The 21,594-nt window shown below is 35.8% G+C and overlaps 1 protein-coding gene across 2 annotated transcripts in view; it reads right to left on the minus strand.

Moving 5' to 3' along the window:
• The window catches only part of AGMO (alkylglycerol monooxygenase), a 400,977-nt gene that overhangs the window by 172,364 nt on the left and 207,019 nt on the right, over positions 1–21,594 (minus strand). For both annotated transcript variants that reach the window (XM_043589013.1, XM_043589014.1), the window contains exons 10-12: positions 19,950–20,084; positions 17,899–18,015; positions 2,528–2,610 (exon numbers count right to left, since the gene is read on the minus strand). In XM_043589013.1, coding sequence (XP_043444948.1) covers positions 2,528–2,610; positions 17,899–18,015; positions 19,950–20,084 — 335 coding nt within the window. The remainder of the gene's footprint in view (positions 1–2,527; positions 2,611–17,898; positions 18,016–19,949; positions 20,085–21,594) is intronic.

Consider the following 21,594-nt stretch of genomic DNA (forward strand, 5'->3'; position numbering starts at 1 on the left):
ATGATCTGAGTGTCTGTTTTTGTGCCATCTATGCACTTTTTGATTTCTTCTTTTATTTCTTTACCTATTCATTGTTTATAGCATATTATTTCACCTCCATGTATTTGTGTTTTTTGCAGATTTTTTCTTGTGGTTGACTTCTAGTTCCATACCATTGTGATCAGAATGGGTACATAGTATGACTTCAATTTTTTTCAATTTATTGTTGCTTATTTTGTAGCCTAATATATGATCTATTCTGGAAAGTGCTCCATGTGCACTTGAAAAGAATGTGTATTCTGTTCTTTTAAGATGGAATGTTCTGAATACATTTGTAAAATCTATCTGTTTCAGTGTGTCATTCAAAGCCATTGTTTCCTTGTTGATTTTCCATTTATATGATCTATTGATGTAAATGGGGTATTAACATCCCCTACTATTATTGTATTATTAGCAACTAGTTCCTTTATTAACTATTTTTTGTATTTTTTTAAAAAGCTTATTTATTTTGAGAGAGAGAGAGAGAGAGAGCGAGCATGAGTGGAGGAGGGGAGAGAGAGAGGGAAAGAGAAAGAATCCCAAGCAGGCTCTGCATTGTCTGCACAGGATCCAATGCAGGGCTCAACCCCATGAACTGTGAGATCATGACTGAGCCAAAGTCAAAAGTCAGATGCTTAAACAACTGAACCACCCAGGCACCCTTGTTTTATGTATTTGAATGTTCTCCTGTTGGGTCCATAAATATTTACATTTGTTACATCTTATTGTTCAATTGTCCTCTTTATTGTCTCCTTTATTACTATATGCTGCCCTTCTTTGTTTCCTGTTACAGTCTTGATTTAAAGTCTCTTTTCTTGGAGTGCCTGTGTGGCTCAGCTGGTTAAGTGTCTGACTCTTGGTTTCAGCACAGGTCATGATCCCAGGGTCATGGGATGAAGCCCCATATCAGGCTCCAGACTGAGTGTGGATCCTGCTTAAGATTCTCTCTCTCTCCCTGTGTCCCTCTCCCCAATGCATACTCTCTCTAAAACAAATCAAAACAAAAAACTATACTATTGGTATTAGCTTATTGCTACCTCTCATAAGTATATGCAACCAATAGAATTATAATCTTTAAAATGTGAGATCCTGATTCTTCGGATCTGGGTTAATTATTTCAGAGGGAACTGTGACCTATTTTTCCATTTTATTAGTTCATTGCTCTGTAGGTACTTTACTTCTAGTCTAGAAAAGTAGGGATAGAGAGCCCCCAAAAATAAATTATAAACACAAGTGTTTATAGGTGCATGTTCTAAACCATCCCATTAACCAGTATGTTCATTTTGATCTTGATGATTTGGTGACTGATAAAACTCCAGAATCTGCTGTTATTCCAGAACACCAATTAAGCATTCCTTGGGAAAGTAACATAATATTTAATATAAATTAAGCATGTGTTTCCTGGACTTTTATTTTTACAATTTCCTGAAAGTAATGGTATTGGTTACCTACTTAAACAATTACACTACAACAAAGATAAGATCTCAAGAATGACTGAGTTTTTTGTTTTGTTTTGTTTTGTTTTGCAGTTTTTCACCAAGTTACAGTATATGTAAACTGTAGAATACGTGAATTTGGGAGTCACATTGTTTGGGTTTCTACTGTGTTCTATCTTTATTATCTGTCTGTCTGACATTTTTAGCCTGTAAAATGGGCTTTATAGTAATTCTTATCTCAGGGCATTGTTGTAAGAATTAATAACATATTCCATGGCACATATTAAGTGCATAAATATAGGTATTAGTATTAATATTAATATTTGATAAATACTAAGTAATAATGAATAGGTATTTTTCTACATACTTCCTACCGTAAATGCATTTAAAATTTTTTTTTTCAACCTTTATTTATTTTTGGGACAGAGAGAGACAGAGCATGAACGGGGGAGGGGCAGAGAGAGAGGGAGACACAGAATCGGAAACAGGCTCCAGGCTCTGAGCCATCAGCCCAGAGCCCGACGCGGGGCTCGAACTCCTGGACCGCGAGATCGTGACCTGGCTGAAGTCGGACGCTTAACCGACTGCGCCACCCAGGCGCCCCCATAAATGCATTTTAAAATTGTGCAAGTGAATGCATTTTCTCACTAGGGTAGTATTTAAAGCAAGATTCTTTAAATATGCTGTGTGAGGGAAAGGACATACACTTTAAGTACATAGCACACACATTCTGGCATATATGTGAACTGTTCAATGGCAAAGGAAAAGTACCCAATATGTTTCATATTTTATTAATTACTCAGAGTTATGGTCTATGTTTTGCCAAATTACTCATTACACTTATAAGTTTTCCTTATAACCTTAAACAACCTAAATCTCATTTAAAAGGCTTAGATTGTAAATGCATTCTTGATTTTAAAAATTGGATAAACTACACTGTTTAACAACATACTGTGAAATTATAGTTTCAACTTTATTTTTTAATAACAAATGTTTGATGACTATTGAAGTTTCACATATATTTTTAAGACAACATTATAAACTACACAAAAGGAAAGAATCTCACTTCTTACCTTTGATCCAGAAGAAATCCAATGGAGGTCAATGTCAGAATAATGAAGCAAACCCTCAGAAGGAGGGTAACTTGTGATAGTGCCTGTCAAGCAAATACAGAGACCAAAGATTCTTTAGGAGAGTTATCAAAAAGAACATTAGAACTAAAAGCTGTCAAGAAAACCAGCCTCAGATTTTATTTTATATTACACCATTTGTCACTGGCATTTTTCAAAAAGGCTAATTATGCAGCAGACATTTTGGTTTCCTTAATGTCATTTAATTATCTTGCTGAACGCTTGGGAGAATCAAGTGGACACTTCCACAGAACTATTTTGTTTAAAATATTCTTTCTAAAAATTCTCCTTTAAAGTTATGACTGTCATAATTCTTTGAAACACCTGTGCCCCACATATGGAGAAATCACTTACATTTTTATGAATAAATAGCACAGTCCAATAGTTATTTTTATTATCACAAATTCTTTGTGGTTTCAAACCCAACACTGGTTTTAATACAGAAAATATTTAAAGCAGAACATGTTTATGCGTGCCAACACATAAATAAAACATATTGCACAAATATATATTCATATTTGATGAAATCTACAGATTTCCTATGTACATGCCAAGGGTTATCTTTTCAATTATTGTAATAAAACATTTTAATCATAATTATAAATGAATTATGCATTTTGTTTACATGTCAAAATTTAATAATGTTTATTGAGCATCTACTATTTTATAGCTTCTATGTTATATGTTTCATATATTTCAATTCTTTTCTTTAGTCCCAACAACCTTACAGATAAGGTATCATTATATCTGCTTCATATATGAATAAGGTAACTTTTCCATCGTCACATAGAAATAAATGACACCTCTGAAATTCAAAATACATTTCCCTGACCTCAAAGTATGACAGTGGTGGAATAAATATGAGCACAAACCTAAACAGTCAGGGGCAGAGAGGTTGCAGAGCTAATATTTAGGGTCAGATGAATACTGTTTTCATGTGAGAGTGGATCTGTAAAAGCAAGAAGTTGGATGCACACCCCTTGAATGATTCCCCTACTCACTGATGGTGTTTATGTTGCATCTTAATGAGAACACCAGAAGTGTGACACAGCAAAGTGGCTAATAGAGTTATCAAAACATGCAAACACTCTTTCTCTGCTTTTTCATGAAATACCTAGAGGTAATTTCAACTCATTTATTAACTAATATATATACCTACAAAAACTGCATCTGTCCACAGTTTTAAACAGTAAGCAAAAGCCATCAATCACAAACACTGTTCACGTCCAATACCCCCTCTCCACACTGCCTTATACATCAAGCCTGACCTCACAGCCAACTTATAACACCTCTCTATTCAGTATCGTATGCTTGGATGGTACCTGGAATTTAAAGGGATTTAAAAGCTTCCAAAGCAATAGTTTTCTAGACGAGTATTGATGAGTAATCAAAAATATGAATAAAAAATATCGATTTGTTTTGGAGTATGGGGACTAGGTAGGTATCAGATATAAGAGGGAAAGCTCAGTGGACACCAGAATGTTTTAGTGGAGAGCTATAGAGTGCTATTTGGATATGTGGAATTCAGCAATGACTGCTTTGGGACAATGCAGCAAAAGTGCCAGAAAATTATTTTCAGGGTGGTAGAAGTAACTAGGTCTGTTTAAGTAGATTAATGGCTGTTTAAGGGATATGTTCTAAATACTCCAAGAGCTTCAATTTCTTCTTAGAATAAAACTCAGAAGTCCTTACTCTGGCCCATATATAACATATCCCCTTACCATATTGCCCCCTAGTAATCTCTCCGCCTTTCATATCACAAATTTTGTTCTTCTTTCAACATGGCAGGCATCCTTCCCACTCAAGTCTGTTTTATTTACTGTTGCTTCTATTGGAACAACTTTCCCCAGGGATCCTTAGAATTCATTCCTTCATTTCACTGAGGTACTATTCAAATGGACATCCTTGTCTGTCATATATAAAATAGCACTTTTTCATAATCATCTATAACCTTATTCGTTATATTGTTCTCCATACAACACTTTTGTACAATTATACATTTATACACTTATCATTTCTATAAAATTGTAGGTCTGTCCATTCTTTTGTTTTTGTTGTCTGTCCCACCCCACTAGAATGTAAGCTCCATTAGAGGTTATGTTTTGTTATTCACTGTTATATCTCAAGCATCTAGAACATTTCCTGGCACATAGTCAGTACTCAAATATTTTTCTTGAATGACTGACCAAATGAATGAATATTTTATTATATTTTTGTTTTAATGTCCATGCCTTTGATATTAATAATTTCTTAAATTATCAGTTGGTTTAGTCAATACTTTAACACTTTATAGCATTAAATATATAATTTCCTATCAGTGTTTTAGTTTATTAAAATTAAATTATATTAAATGAGTTAAAATTTGGTATTTAATAAATTAATATCAATAATTTAATATCATATATTAAGTGTTTCAAAGTGTTAAATATGTTAAATATTAAATCCTTTAATATTTATTTCATTCCTTAAAGAACAGAATTGTCCTAAAGACAAGAGTCCACTTCTTTATTTAACTTCTAAGGTTTTCCATAGAGCATCATTTGATAAGCTAATTAAGGCATATAATCAATTAGTTATATCTAATTTCTACATATTCATTTCATAAATGTTTATTGAGCGTGTGCTAGCCATCATAGTAGGTATGAGTTTAAGAAAGTGATCAAGATGGACAAAATCTCTACCCTAGAAAACATACTGCTTTAATCCCTGATTATATCATCATAGGCCAGCTATACTAGAGCAAAAAGGGAAAAAAACAAACAAACACCTAAAATAGGATGGATAGGCTTTGACCATAAACATTTAGACTCCTGTGTTTTAAACAATATGACTTAAAGACTGTTAGTTTTTGACCGCACGTCCTGCTGATCACTTAGATTCCATCTACACCTGCCTAAATAACCCAGAAAACCGCCAGAGGATTAGCAGAACAGAGTCGCCGGGGCCAAACGCAGACGAGAGGCCCACGGAAGAGGGTAGGAAGGGCGGCGAGGCGGTGCGCGCTCCACGGACTGGCGGGAGGGAGCCGGGGCGGAGGGGCGGCTCGCCGGCCAAGCAGAGCCCCCGAGTCTGGCTGGCAAAAGCGGAGGGGCCGGGCGGACTGTGTTCCGACAGCAAGCGCGACTTAGCGTCTGGGAGGTCAGAAATTAACAGCTCTGCTCGGAAAGCGGGAAGGCTGGAGGACAAAGGGAGGGAGAGCTGCTGAGCCCCCTGACAACAGAGCTCAGTTTGGTGGGGAACAAAGGCGCTCGCCAGCGCCATTTCCCCCGCCCATCCCCCAGCCGAAATCCCAAAGGGAACCGGTTCCTGCCAGGGAACTTGCTCGCTCCGCGCAAACACCCAACTCTGCGCTTCTGCGGAGCCAAACCTCCGGCAGCGGATCTGACTCCCTCCCGCTGCCACAGGGCCCCTCCTGAAGTGGATCACCTAAGGAGAAGCGATCTAAGCCTGCCCCTCCTGCCCCCGAGCACCTTGCCTACCCACCCCAGCTAATACGCCAGATCCCCAGCATCACAAGCCTGGCAGGGTGCAAGTAGCCCAGACGAGCCACACCACCCCACAGTGAATCCCGCCCCTAGGAGAGGGGAAGAGAAGGCACACACCAGTCTGACTGTGGCCCCAGCGGTGGGCTGGGGGCAGACATCAGGTCTGACTGCGGCCCCGCCCACCAACTCCAGGTATACACCACAGCACAGGGGAAGTGCCCTGCAGGTCCTCACCACGCCAGGGACTATCCAAAATGACCAAGCAGAAGAACTCCCCTCAGAAGAATCTCCAGGAAATAACAACAGCTAATGAGCTGATCAAAAAGGATTTAAATAATATAACAGAAAGTGAATTTAGAATAATAGTCATAAAATTAATCGCTGGGCTTGAAAACAGTATACAGGACAGCAGAGAATCTCTTGCTACAGAGATCAAGGGACTAAGGAACAGTCACGAGGAGCTGAAAAACGCTTTAAACGAAATGCATAACAAAATGGAAACCACCACAGCTCGGCTTGAAGAGGCAGAGGAGAGAATAGGTGAACTAGAAGATAAAGTTATGGAAAAAGAGGAAGCTGAGAAAAAGAGAGATAAAAAAATCCAGGAGTATGAGGGGAAAATTAGAGAATTAAGTGATACACTAAAAAGAAATAATATACGCATAATTGGTATCCCAGAGGAGGAAGAGAGAGGGAAAGGTGCTGAAGGGGTACTTGAAGAAATCATAGCTGAGAACTTCCCTGAACTGGGGAAGGAAAAAGGCATTGAAATCCAAGAGGCACAGAGAACTCCCTTCAGACGTAACTTGAATCGATCTTCTGCACGACATATCATAGTGAAACTGGCAAAATACAAGGATAAAGAGAAAATTCTGAAAGCAGCAAGGGGTAAACGTGCCCTCACATATAAAGGGAGACCTATAAGACTCGTGACTGATCTCTCTTTTGAAACTTGGCAGGCCAGAAAGAATTGGCATGAGATTTTCAGGGTGCTAGACAGAAAAAATATGCAGCCAAGAATCCTTTATCCAGCAAGTCTGTCATTTAGAATAGAAGGAGAGATAAAGGTCTTCCCAAACAAACAAAAACTGAAGGAATTTGTCACCACTAAACCAGCCCTACAAGAGATCCTAAGGGGGACCCTGTGAGACAAAGTCCCAGAGACATCACTATAAGCATAAAACATACAGACATCACAATGACTCTAAACCCGTATCTTTCTATAATAACACTGAATGTAAATGGATTAAATGCGCCAACCAAAAGACATAGGGTATCAGAATGGATAAAAAAACAAGACCCATCTATTTGCTGTCTACAAGAGACTCATTTTAGACCTGAGGACACCTTTAGATTGAGAGTGAGGGGATGGAGAACTATTTATCATGCGACTGGAAGCCAAAAGAAAGCTGGAGTAGCCATACTTATATCAGACAAACTAGACTTTAAATTAAAGGCTGTAACAAGAGATGAAGAAGGACATTATATAATAGTTACAGGGTCTATCCATCAGGAAGAGCTAACAATTATCAATGTCTATGCACCGAATACCGGAGCCCCCAAATATATAAAACAATTACTCATAAACATAAGCAACCTTATTGATAAGAATGTGGTAATTGCAGGGGACTTTAATACACCACTTACAGAAATGGATAGATCATCTAGACACACGGTCAATAAAGAAACAAGGGCCCTGAATGAGACATTGGATGAGATGGACTTGACAGATATATTTAGAACTCTGCATCCCAAAGCAACAGAATATACTTTCTTCTCGAGTGCACATGGAACATTCTCCAAGATAGATCATATACTGGGTCACAAAACAGCCCTTCATAAGTTTACAAGAATTGAAATTATACCATGCTTACTTTCAGACCACAATGCCATGAAGCTTGAAATCAACCACAGGAAAAAGTCTGGAAAACCTCCAAAAGCATGGAGGTTAAAGAACACCCTACTAACGAATGAGTGGGTCAACCAGGCAATTAGAGAAGAAATTAAAAAATATATGGAAACAAACGAAAATGAAAATACAACAATCCAAACGCTTTGGGACACAGCAAAGGCAGTCCTGAGAGGAAAATACATTGCAATCCAGGCCTATCTCAAGAAACAAGAAAAATCCCAAATACAAAATCTAACAGCACACCTAAAGGAACTAGAAGCAGAACAGCAAAGGCAGCCTAAGCCCAGCAGAAGAAGAGAAATAATAAAGATCAGAGCAGAAATAAACAATATAGAAACTAAAAAAACTGTAGAGCAGATCAACGAAACCAAGAGTTGGTTTTTTGAAAAAATAAACAAAATTGACAAACCTCTAGCCAGGCTTCTCAAAAAGAAAAGGGAGATGACCCAAATAGATAAAATCATGAATGAAAATGGAATTATTACAACCAATCCCTCAGAGATACAAACAATTATCAGGGAATACTATGAAAACTTATATGCCAACAAATTGGACAACCTGGAAGAAATGGACGAATTCCTGAACACCCACACGCTTCCAAAACTCAATCAGGAGGAAATAGAAAGCTTGAACAGACCCATAACCAGCGAAGAAATTGAATCGGTTATCAAAAATCTCCCAACAAATAAGAGTCCAGGACCAGATGGCTTCCCAGGGGAGTTCTACCAGACGTTTAAAGCAGAGATAATACCTATCCTTCTCAAGCTATTCCAAGAAATAGAAAGGGAAGGAAAACTTCCAGACTCATTCTATGAAGCCAGTATTACTTTGATTCCTAAACCAGACAGAGACCCAGTAAAAAAAGAGAACTACAGGCCAATATCCCTGATGAATATGGATGCAAAAATTCTCAATAAGATACTAGCAAATCGAATTCAACGGCATATAAAAAGAATTATTCACCATGATCAAGTGGGATTCATTCCTGGGATGCAGGGCTGGTTCAACATTCGCAAATCAATCAACGTGATACATCACATTAACAAAAAAAGAGAGAAGAACCATATGATCCTGTCAATCGATGCAGAAAAGGCCTTCGACAAAATCCAGCACCCTTTCTTAATAAAAACCCTTGAGAAAGTCGGGATAGAAGGAACATACTTAAAGATCATAAAAGCCATTTATGAAAAGCCCACAGCTAACATCATCCTCAACGGGGAAAAACTGAAAGCTTTTTCCCTGAGATCAGGAACACGACAAGGATGCCCACTCTCACCGCTGCTGTTTAACATAGTGCTGGAAGTTCTAGCATCAGCAATCAGACAACAAAAGGAAATCAAAGGCATCAAAATTGGCAAAGATGAAGTCAAGCTTTCGCTTTTTGCAGATGACATGATATTATACATGGAAAATCCGATAGACTCCACCAAAAGTCTGCTAGAACTGATACAGGAATTCAGCAAAGTTGCAGGATACAAAATCAATGTACAGAAATCAGTTGCATTCTTATACACTAACAATGAAGCAACAGAAAGACAAATAAAGAAACTGATCCCATTCACAATTGCACCAAGAAGCATAAAATACCTAGGAATAAATCTAACCAAAGATGTAAAGGATCTGTATGCTGAAAACTATAGAAAGCTTCTGAAGGAAATTGAAGAAGATTTAAAGAAATGGAAAGACATTCCCTGCTCATGGATTGGAAAAATAAATATTGTCAAAATGTCAATACTACCCAAAGCTATCTACACATTCAATGCAATCCCAATCAAAATTGCACCAGCATTCTTCTCGAAACTAGAACAAGCAATCCTAAAATTCATATGGAACCACAAAAGGCCCCGAATAGCCAAAGGAATTTTGAAGAAGAAGACCAAAGCAGGAGGCATCACAATCCCAGACTTTAGCCTCTACTACAAAGCTGTCATCATCAAGACAGCATGGTATTGGCACCAAAACAGACACATAGACCAATGGAATAGAATAGAAACCCCAGAACTAGACCCACAAACGTATGGCCAACTCATCTTTGACAAAGCAGGAAAGAACATCCAATGGAAAAAAGACAGCCTCTTTAACAAATGGTGCTGGGAGAACTGGACAGCAACATGCAGAAGGTTGAAACTAGACCACTTTCTCACACCATTCACAAAAATAAACTCAAAATGGATAAAGGACCTAAATGTGAGACAGGAAACCATCAAAACCTTAGAGGAGAAAGCAGGAAAAGACCTCTCTGACCTCAGCCGTAGCAATCTCTTACTCGACACATCCCCAAAGGCAAGGGAATTAAAAGCAAAAGTGAATTCCTGGGACCTTATGAAGATAAAAAGCTTCTGCACAGCCAAGGAAACAACCAACAAAACTAAAAGGCAACCAACGGAATGGGAAAAGATATTTGCAAATGACATATCGGACAAAGGGCTAGTATCCAAAATCTATAAAGAGCTCACCAAACTCCACACCCAAAAAACAAATAACCCAGTGAAGAAATGGGCAGAAAACATGAATAGACACTTCTCTAAAGAAGACATCCGGATGGCCAACAGGCACATGAAAAGATGTTCAGCGTCGCTCCTTATCAGGGAAATACAAATCAAAACCACACTCAGGTATCACCTCACGCCAGTCAGAGTGGCCAAAATGAACAAATCAGGAGACTATAGATGCTGGAGAGGATGTGCAGAAACGGGAACCCTCTTGCACTGTTGGTGGGAATGCAAATTGGTGCAGCCGCTCTGGAAAGCAGTGTGGAGGTTCCTCAGAAAATTAAAAATAGACCTACCCTATGACCCAGCAATAGCACTGCTAGGAATTTATCCAAGGGATACAGGAGCACTGATGCATAGGGCCACTTGTACCCCAATGTTCATAGCAGCACTCTCAACAATAGCCAAATTATGGAAAGAGCCTAAATGTCCATCAACTGATGAATGGATAAAGAAATTGTGGTTTATATACACAATGGAATATTACGTGGCAATGAGAAAAAATGAAATATGGCCTTTTGTAGCAACGTGGATGGAACTGGAGAGTGTGATGCTAAGTGAAATAAGCCATACAGAGAAAGACAGATACCATATGGTTTCACTCTTATGTGGATCCTGAGAAACTGAACAGGAACCCATGGGGGAGGGGAAGGAAAAAAAAAAAAAAAGAGGTTAGAATGGGAGAGAGCCAAAGCATAAGAGACTGTTAAAAACTGAGAACAAACTGAGGGTTGATGGGGGGTGGGAGGGAGGAGAGGGTGGGTGATGGGTATTGAGGAGGGCACCTTTTGGGATGAGCACTGGGTGTTGTATGGAAACCAATTTGTCAATAAATTTCAGAAAAAAAAAAAGACTGTTAGTTTTTTATAACAAATAAAACTTTATTTTTCATTGGGTTAAATCTCATTTCATACATTCCACTACTGGTAAATCTTTTATGTAAAATATTGCTGTCCTAAAATGCTAAGATGGAATTATTCTAAATTAACCTTTGAATGCATTATAAGTTTTTATCACACACACAAACACAAAAACATACGAAGAAGACCATAACTATGAAAGTTTTATCAAGCAAGGAATTATTTTTCCTTTTTAAAAGTTATCTTTCAAATCAGCAGTTCAGTTGCCCTTATTTCCATTGAAGTTTCCTGGTGCAGCAATCACTGTACAAATTTGTATGCCTGAAAAACTCTACTTCTGTGCAACTTACTTTTAAGGAAAAAACAAAACAAAACAAAACAAAAACAAACACCTCAGAAGCTGCATTAATTACATAGAAATTCTAGTAGAATTACATGTTTGATGCAAACTGCATAATCAATGAGTTGTGGGAATCCTTCCTCTGCTCACTAATATAAAGAAGAAAGCTTTTTGCTTCTTGACTGGGGATATCACCCTGTTAACATTACATGGAAAAACACTGTTGATCAACATAACTACCTTTCACACTTACCCACCTGACAAATCTCACAGAGGGAGGTATCAGCTCCATACGCTGTGTCATAAAATACTCCTATACCTCTATGTAAACAAATTCTTTTTTAAAACTTTGTTGTTTTGTCAAAAATGCTTTAATAATATTTTCTATGATTTTTTTTTCAAAGGACTTCAAAATGAAGATGTCTGGATTTTGGGATTCTAACAAGGTAGTACGCTTTTAGGAGTTTGTCTAAAAGGTGTCTGAGAAGAACCACTAAAGTAATTATTTTGATTCAAAATGCTTCTCTTCACAAACGTTGTTATAATGAGGTCAGAATCACCTAATACTTAAACCTTTGTGACTTGTGATGTGAAGGCAGCAGACTGGGTTTGCTGGCACAGCTGCTAGTCTGCCTCACCCAATCTGTGACTGTGGGCTCCACCTTCCAGAAGCTGTAGAAATCCACAGAAAGTGCCAGTCGAGTCCAGTATACCAGACCATGCATGGGAGAAAACCATGGAGGTGAGAGAAGGATTAGTAGGGCTTGTAATATTAGAGCTTACTAAGGACTGGCAATAGTTCATGGCCAGGCTGGATAACCTCACTGGGCACTGGGTAGAGAAGACAGAAGGGTCTTGACTGAGTATCAGTTAATCATTAATCCCAGGGTGAGCAACCTCAGAATGAAAGGTTACACAACAGTTGCTGGAAAAGATCTATTTTGACACGGTATCTTTCTTAGTTGTTCAGTAAAACTATTTGGGGGATCATTGAAACTACTCTAAATTATCAGTGTTTGCTTCAAGATCTCACTGAAATCTGTACACCAACTTTCGCTATACTTGTGATAGAAAACTCTTATTATTTTTTTCACTAAGAAATAAATGGAAATATAAGCTATATTTCTTTCAGTTATTCCCCAAAACACAAAAAAACAGGAAATGTTAAAGGACAGTCTCAGAAAGACAAATTTTCTTTTCATGAGGATTTCTTTTATTAAGAAAATATGACTCCTCAGAACTGTGTATTTAGACTTTGAGTTTCCAAAGTTGAGTTAAAATGTCTAATTTTTATACATTTTTCATAAATAAAACTAGGATCTTAATTCAAATTATAAGAAGCTTATAATTGGATTTAATATTAGTATTAAAGGAGCTACCTGATAGTGATCAAATTTTGGGACAATACTAATAATATGAAGATATGTTCAGTTTCATAGTTAATATTTCACTATTTAATGTAAATTATGTTTTTAATGTGTGATTTCTCACTTAATTATAATACAATTTAGTGTACAAAAATTATATTTTTCATTGGAACTCACAATGAGCACTTTTCTAAATTCCTGAAGCTTATGTTCATCAGACAGGTAGTTTTTTAAAATATCCTTCCTTTAATACACACATATTACATTATTTCATAGCTTTCAGTTATAACTGATGCTCATTTTGGCTCACATTTCTTTTTTTCACATTACTTCAGTTACCACCTAAAAACTTTAGGAAATTAAATTAAATCTCAGTGGACTGCACTGGAAGAAGAAATTAGACACTGGATACTGACCTGAGAGATTTCATGTAAGACCTAAGCTAGATCTAATTTGTGCAAGTGACACTGTAATACAAGAGTACAATTAAATATATCGACTTTATTCAAAGAGTCTCTTAAAATATGTCAACATGAAAACTTTAGTTACAAAACTGTAGTCCCCATAATATTTTACAGAATACAGCATACCGGGGAATTCAAAACTGTAAAAATCTGTTTCCAAATTTATATTGGATATTCTCAGATGCCTCATTAACTTGAAATATATCATCAAATAATCTGTTAAAACCTATATGCAGTAACTTTATTACACATTCTATTATAAGACTGTTAAATATTCAAATTCTTTTGAGTGTGTCTATTATTTGAAAGGATAGCATTGCTTTTACAGTTTTACTTTGGAAACATGCTAGTGTGTCCATATTTTCATTTCAAACGTGTATTCATGATATCACCCCATGAACTGGACCCTGGCAGCTAAGGAATTGATTTCCCAAGCATTACTAAACCAAAATCAACAGAGAAGTCTGTGGGTCATATCACTAAACTAAACACTATATATTTAAATGTATGCATTTCAAGTTTCAGCAAGAAAGGAATGTGCCTTTTACACCTTTGTGGTGGCCATCAAATTGCTTTTTTGACTCCCAAAGTTATTTATACAGAACTTGCACACATAAAACAAGTAAGTATTTATCTACTCTGGTATATGCATAAACAGAAAAGGCTGTGGGACCACAGCAGGGCCCCCAATTACAAGTCAGCCACAACTTTTCTATGTGATTATTGGCTACAGTGAATCTGGAAAAAAAATATTGCTGTTGGATGTTAATGTCTTCATATGCTTTTAAACATCCCTGAGACGAGAATGGCACTACAGAATCTTGCAAATAAGCAACCTTTTTTTCCTAGTTGCACAGCATGTTTTTAGCAAAGAAAAACATGTGTGGGAAACAAGCAAATACACCTTTCAAAATTAATTTGTGTCAGGAATGAAGCTATTTCCAACTCTAATTTCAGTCTGAAAAGGATTTCAACACTTGGCATTTCTCTTTGTCAATATATCTATATGAGTTTCTGTTTTTTATGGCAGCAGAAAAATCTTGTGATGCCTTGCTATAAGTTGAATCTTTTAATATACACCGGGGCTAGCCTCATTTCTGCCCAGGAAGTACTCACTCATGCATATACCCTGAAATCTCTTGGTGAATTTAAGAGTTTCTATTTAAAAATCAAAATGGATAAATTTATTTTTTAATTGTTTTCAATGTTTACTTATTTTTGAGAGACAGAGAGAGAGATAGAGTGCAAGTGAGGGAGGGACAGAGAGAGAGAGGGAGACACAAATTCTGAAGCAGGCTCCAGGCTCCGAGCTGACAGCACAGAGCCTGAACCCAAGAACCTCAAGATCATGACCTGAGGCGAAGTCAGACCTTAACCGACTGAGCCACTCATGTGCCCTCAAAATGGGTAAATTCCTTATTGTGTTTCTATGAATTGGTATAATTTATTTTGGGATTTTGTTTAGTGCAACTAAAAAAAGTTCGATTAACACAAACTATGCTCGACAGTGATACATACATCAAGAGTTCGATATTTAGATGTGGATGATGTAGCTTTTCTTCTGGTTTCATTCAACCATGGAAAACTCTATGAATACATACATATTTCAGTAATTAGGTAAAAAAACTAAGATAACAAAATGGAAACTAGAATTTATTGTTTTTTGTTATAATCAGTAAAGTCTATTGAATATTTTCCTGTAGGTTTTTAAAAGTCATTGTTTCTGGACAGAGAGTACATATGAACTTATCTATTGTCACTACTTGTAACAATGTTTGGTTATTAATTTTAAATGCAAAAAAACACAAACATATATGAATAATACCAATTAGTAAATTCTTTCAATAATGATGAAAGGTAAAATGGGCCTTCCTTAATATATAATCTAGTAATGGCTATAATTACTTTTGGTAAATCTATTTTATTAGCAGAATACCCAGACACACACTATTGGTTGCTCAGCCAGAAAATATCTGCCATTTCTTCTGTTCTAATACTATGCTGATTTTGTGTAGGTATAAGGAAGTAATGTGCTCAAGGGGAAAGTGAGCTCTTTATCCCCAGGGAATAAATTATGCTTGGTATAATTCATTCATGGTTAATTCATGAGCTGGTATTAGTTATTGGTTCAGTGTGGACATGTGAATTAGTCTTGAATAATGAGACATGAAAGAATATTTGCTGGGAAATATTCTGGGGCTTTTTTTCCTCCTTCCTCAATAAAATGAAATTTACAAGATGTTCTAGAAGAAGTGAACTTGCTGCCTGTGAATACAGGATGCCTGAAGTTTCTGTAATTATCTTATGATGATGAAAGTCAAGAGAATTATAAAGAAGACTTTTTGGAAGCTCTGCATGTCTGAACTGGTGAACTAACAAATCCCAGGAGCACTTGCCTCTAAATTTCCAGTTATATTTAAGACATATTTAATTGGATATTCTGTTTCTCAGAGCAGCAGATATCTAAAAGACACTCATGCCATAGACAATTTAAGTGAAGGTATCCTGCAAGAAAGTTTATATATTATCATGTATTTTATAAGTGTTTAAAGCACATTTTTTTGAAAAAAAAAATTAAATCATATATTTATATTTATCAGTGAGAAGGATTTATAGATATCTAACATTTGTTACTTTTGTCTACTCAATTTTATTTCCTTTTTCCTATATACTATCATCTAGTAAATTTTCTTTCAAGTCATTCTTTCTTCTTCACTGACCATGAGGATCCTGTGGAGTAGACCCTGTTCTCCCATTAATGGAATGATAACACTGACTGGTTCAGGGACAACCAGATGAACCAAACCATAACATCAGACTCCAACTTGTGTCCTTAATTTCTGCAGTTCTTTGTTTGGTGGCATTTAAAGCTAGAGCTGCTGGTAGCCATCTTGTCACCATGAAGGCTGAGTCTATAGGAGAATCTGCACTGAGAAAAGCACAGCTACAAAGAAAAATGAGAAAGCTCCTGGTAACATTATTTGACTCATTGCATCAGCACTGCCTGAAGAAGAAATAGTCCGAACTCTTCAGTTATAGGAGTTAATAAATTTACCCTGGGTTGAGCATCTGTCACATACAAGCAGTGAGTCCCACCTAACACACTCAATAACCTACTTCAAGTAGACTTCTTTCTTGTAATTCACTGGTAGAAGAAGTATGGAGTATTTGTAATTGTTCCAGTGGCATTACTAGACTAGGAATAATAAAATGGTATGTAATTATTAAGAATGATTCCGTAGGGTTTGATATTAAATTATTAAAAATAACCCTCTAGTGTACCCATTTTTTCCACATATATTATTTGATAATTTCTATTACATATAGCATTTTAAAAACTGATATCTGTAAATAGCACAAATTTGTTCTTTGAAAAAAAGTAATTTATTTTTCTTGAATTCATGGTCTACTGATCCAATTTGTATTCATTTAAATTTCTTTCTGGATTTTTGCATCTTTTTTGGACTTTTCCACACTATTCTTTATGTATGAAGATAACTTGTCATGTTTTATTTTTATCTCATTGTCTTTTATCACTATATAATGGTTTTTTTTAAATAACGGATGACTCTATTAATACACTAATTTTCTCTTGATCTGGCTTTAAATTCTTAAATAGATCATTGACTTTCTCATATCTGTTATCACATCTTTGTGTTCTAGAAATTTAATGTGATTATTAAATGTGCCTTATCATTTTGATAGTCTTGCTTTTTAGATTTTCATAATTTTAATTTCTTTTTAATTTCATCTTCTGTATCTTCAAACATACTAAATTTACTAAATTTATATTCTCCTTCAATTTCTAACATCTGTTGTTTTTGAGAGTTTGGGTCTGTTGTTTGTTGTTTCTGCTAATGCTTTGTCATGATGGCTTGCTTTCTCCCAGAATGTTCCTGTGCTTTTTAACTGAGTTCATAATCATTGGAACTTTATCTGTGGGAATACTCTGACACTTGGGTTTAAGGGGATTGCCCCAAGCATGCTTTGAACATGGGTCTTTTAGACACATGAGACCTAATCTGAGGACACTTTAAATTAAATTCTTAGTTTAGGTTTATAAATTGATGGTTAGTATAAATCCCAGACCCATATCTGAATGAGAGTTGGTTTGTGGTTAAAAATTCTCAAGGAAGACTTTTTATTCTGCCTCCCCAAAGCCGAGTCAATATCAATAGCATATAATTTGATAGACAGTCTACACAAGAACATTTTGGGTATAACTAATTTATACTTGATAGTCTAGAAAAAAATAATTTACCTGTTTAGACAGGAGATAGTGCCAACATTAAAGCAGAAATTACAGAAAAGAATAGAGCACAACTATAAAATGGGGAGTTAATTTTCATTTTCAGATAAAGTGACAGATAATTTTCTCACAAAATTTTACTTACAGCTTTATCTGCGAAGGTCTCTTCATAAAATGCTAGCATCAAAGCAAACTGTACAACTGCATATATCCTCAATAGATGAGACACCGATGATGAAAAGGGAACTTCCTTCCCGGTGACCTAGGAAGACAAGAAAGAAGCTTTATTTTGCTCCCTGGCTTATTCTACTCATTGACATTCACACCAAGTAAAGAGGAGATGTGTAAAACAAAGGAAAAGCTTTGCTACTTTTTTTTCCCCAAAATTACTCACATTCTTTTTCATTTTGATAGAAAAACATAAAAGTTCAGAAACTTGTTTTTCATTTCAGAAGCATCATGATTATGATTTAGTCTACTTTATAACAAACTGGTATAAGAATTGATTCAGCAACATGTACTGATGATAAATACAACTAAAATGAACATAAAAATATGAATACAGAAATATGTCCAGGATTATACATGAAAGTAAAGAAAAAGAAAAAAATGGAAGGTGATTTTTAGTAGTAGAGATAATCATGCCTGAAAGGGAAATATTACATTATTGGAAACAACTTTCCTAAATTATGGAGTTTCCAAAAAATACCACAACTCTACTTTCATAATGCAAATTTAGGCATAAATATGACTTCAGAGTATTCACTTTGGATTATCTATTGAAAAATAGAAAAAATAATAAATGGATCACAGCAAACTAAACTTTTTAGAGCTGAAATAAAGCAAATCATTTTCATCTATATCAGATTAGCTCATTGTTACATAACTGATTTTGAACATAACTAAAAATATCTGGGAAATTTCAGCAAAGCAGCTTCCATAACTGGATGAAAAAACATCCTCATTTGGATCAAGAGTTTTAAAAAATAACAATATTAAAATAAAAAAAGATATTATTTCCTTATAATATTGGCTAATTTTATACTTACAATTATCTTTGAAACCAACAATAGCTTACCCTTTCTGTTGCTTTCAGGTTACTATTAATGACAGTTATTTTAATAAGGAACCACAATATATATCCTGAAAGGTTGAAAAGAAAATCCTTTTTTTCATCTCTATAAGAATTCCAGATTGAAATTGAATTTTTCATTTGGTTTCCAGGGTTTGAAATCTCCACCTCACTTATTTTTGGGTTTTAATGTGATTTCTGAATTTAATGCTACTGCTGTACCTCAGAATGAATAAGGTTATGATCTAATCTAATAACCACATCATCTTGGTGTGGCTTTTGACCTTCCATTCCAGAAACTTTATTTATTTATTTTTTTTAATTTCAGTATAGTTGACACACAATGTGACATTAGTTTCAGGTATACAACTTAGTGTTGTGACAAATTCATACATTATGCTATGTTTGCTACAAGTATAGCTACCATCTATCCTGGTATACTGTTATTACAATATCATTGACTATATTCTTTATGCTGTGACTTTTATTCCTGTGACTTATTCATCCCATAACTGAAAGTCTGTACGTCCTACTCCCCTTCATTCATTGGCTGTGCCAATTTAAATTCCCACCAACAGGATACGGGGATTCTTTTTCTCCACATCTTCACCAGGACTTGTTATTTCTTGTCTTTTTGATTTTAGCCACTCTAACAAGAGTAAGGTGATATCTCATTGTGGTTTTGATTTGCATTTCCCTGATGATTAGTGGTGTTGACCATCTTTTCATTCTTTCATGAACAAAATGAAAGCTAGACTGAAGCATCTTTAAGGCTCCATCTCTAATGTTTTAGGATTCTGTGACCCAGTAACATATGTTTGTGTAGTTTTTGCACTACATAAAGCTTCTTTGCTGTAGGTTTGAGTGGATCTGAAACCTAGCCTCTGCTGCTCTGCCTCCGAACCAGGCTCCCCAGTAAGAGGCAGTGTCATCCTGGGAGAAGGCCCTCCTCTTATCTGCCCCTAGGTGGTACCTACTCAGTAAGTTATGCACCACAGGGCTGTATCTGCTGAAGGGAACATGTTTTTTTTCAGATCTTCATGAAGTCGACATACATACAGGCTGGCTGTCGACCTGACGATATGATACTAATCTTTACCATCACCAGCATGAACTCTATTTACCTCTGGGATTTCTTCACTTAGTCCAAGTCTTGGTTTACCTGGACTCCATCCTGGTCCTTTAAAGAGGACAGAAAACTTATTGAAGAATCCAGGTGTGGCCCAGAATGTAGTCCATATGTAAACTAAATGGTGGCACTAGAAGAACAAAAATAGAGCTTATTTAAAAAAAGAAAAACTCATAACAAAAATATTAAGTACAACTAATCATACATTTTATTTTCTTTATTTACTGTTCAATGACATTTGTATATTTTTTTCTGTAATATACAGGTTATGTGTAATGTGGTTAATGTACATTAATGTGCAGTGGCATTCCAAATTGTAATTCATTCTATTCATTCTGTGTCCTTTAAGTGTGTTCTTGTCAATATTTCTGAAGTGCCACAAAATTATAATTTTGAAGTTAAAGAAGAGGACAATTATTTAGAAAACAGCACAATAGAAAAAAAAATGAGTTAACAGCTTTGCTTCCAATGGAATTAACCAGCTCTTGTGAACTCTACATCCGCATCTAATGATATTCTTTCTAGAGTCTTGCTAAATGGATATTAAAGTTGAACACAGAAACACACAAATATTAAAAAATAGCCCTTTATTTGCTGTATTGAGTTATAGACAATCATATTTAAGGAAACATATTCAAAGCCATTTCTGCATCTTTTAGCAGGATTCCACATTCTTTAAATAACACATTTGACATGTGCAGTACTTAAAAGTATGCTCACGCATGAGAAGTACTCAGTAAATATTAGAAATTAGGGTAATTAGACATATATTCCATCCATGTGATAATAATGCATCATAGGTTAAAAATAGTCCTAGAGGTTGTACATCAGCTACAGACGCTAGAAATGAGTTCTATTAGAAGTGAAGTAAAAAATTAATGTACAAAGAAGTTTTGGCTCTATGGGAATTTGTGGTCTCATTGGCACTTTCACTGTCTGTTAAAAAATTTAAACTGCTAGGATTATAAAACTGGTTTTAAAATTGCTTGAAACATTACAATAAGTAATCTGAAGCAATTAATGAACAACGTAGGGTTTAGTGGGGCAGATTTTAAAGTGAATAGAAATTCCAGATAGAAATTTACACTGGGGCTTAATAATAATAATAATAATAATAATAATAATACAAAACTTACTGTGCTTAGGAATTATAACATATATTAATATACTTATCTGATCTGTTATTTTGAAAACTGACAACATTTCATTGGTCTCGTTGTAGACATAGCCATGAGAAATACACGGTGACTTTTTAAAATAAGGAGTACTTTCCCACTTATTTGCATTCCAATTTTCCCACTTATTTGCATTCCAATGCCCTTAAAGTCCTGGACTCGAAATGAGAGCAAAGTGAATGTCCTATACCCAATATACAGGGGGGACAAACCCCTCTCCACCTAGTGGAGGTCATCCTCTGTTGCTTTTGACACGTCTGAGGGAAAGGTGAGAAATTTAGCGGAATATAAAGGAATACCAGTGAAAGTAAGTATACGTTTTTGTAGGTTCAAGAACTCCTAATTCACTCAACGTTGCCAATATGACATTTTTGACAATGTAAGTGAGAGTCTAGAAGCCTATGTCTTGTACACAGTTGTGATAAGGAAATTTTTACATGAGGACAGAGGCCTGGGGAACTGAAC

The sequence above is a fragment of the Prionailurus bengalensis genome, chromosome A2 (assembly GCF_016509475.1).
Source record: "Prionailurus bengalensis isolate Pbe53 chromosome A2, Fcat_Pben_1.1_paternal_pri, whole genome shotgun sequence".
Classification (NCBI taxonomy): domain Eukaryota; kingdom Metazoa; phylum Chordata; class Mammalia; order Carnivora; family Felidae; genus Prionailurus; species Prionailurus bengalensis.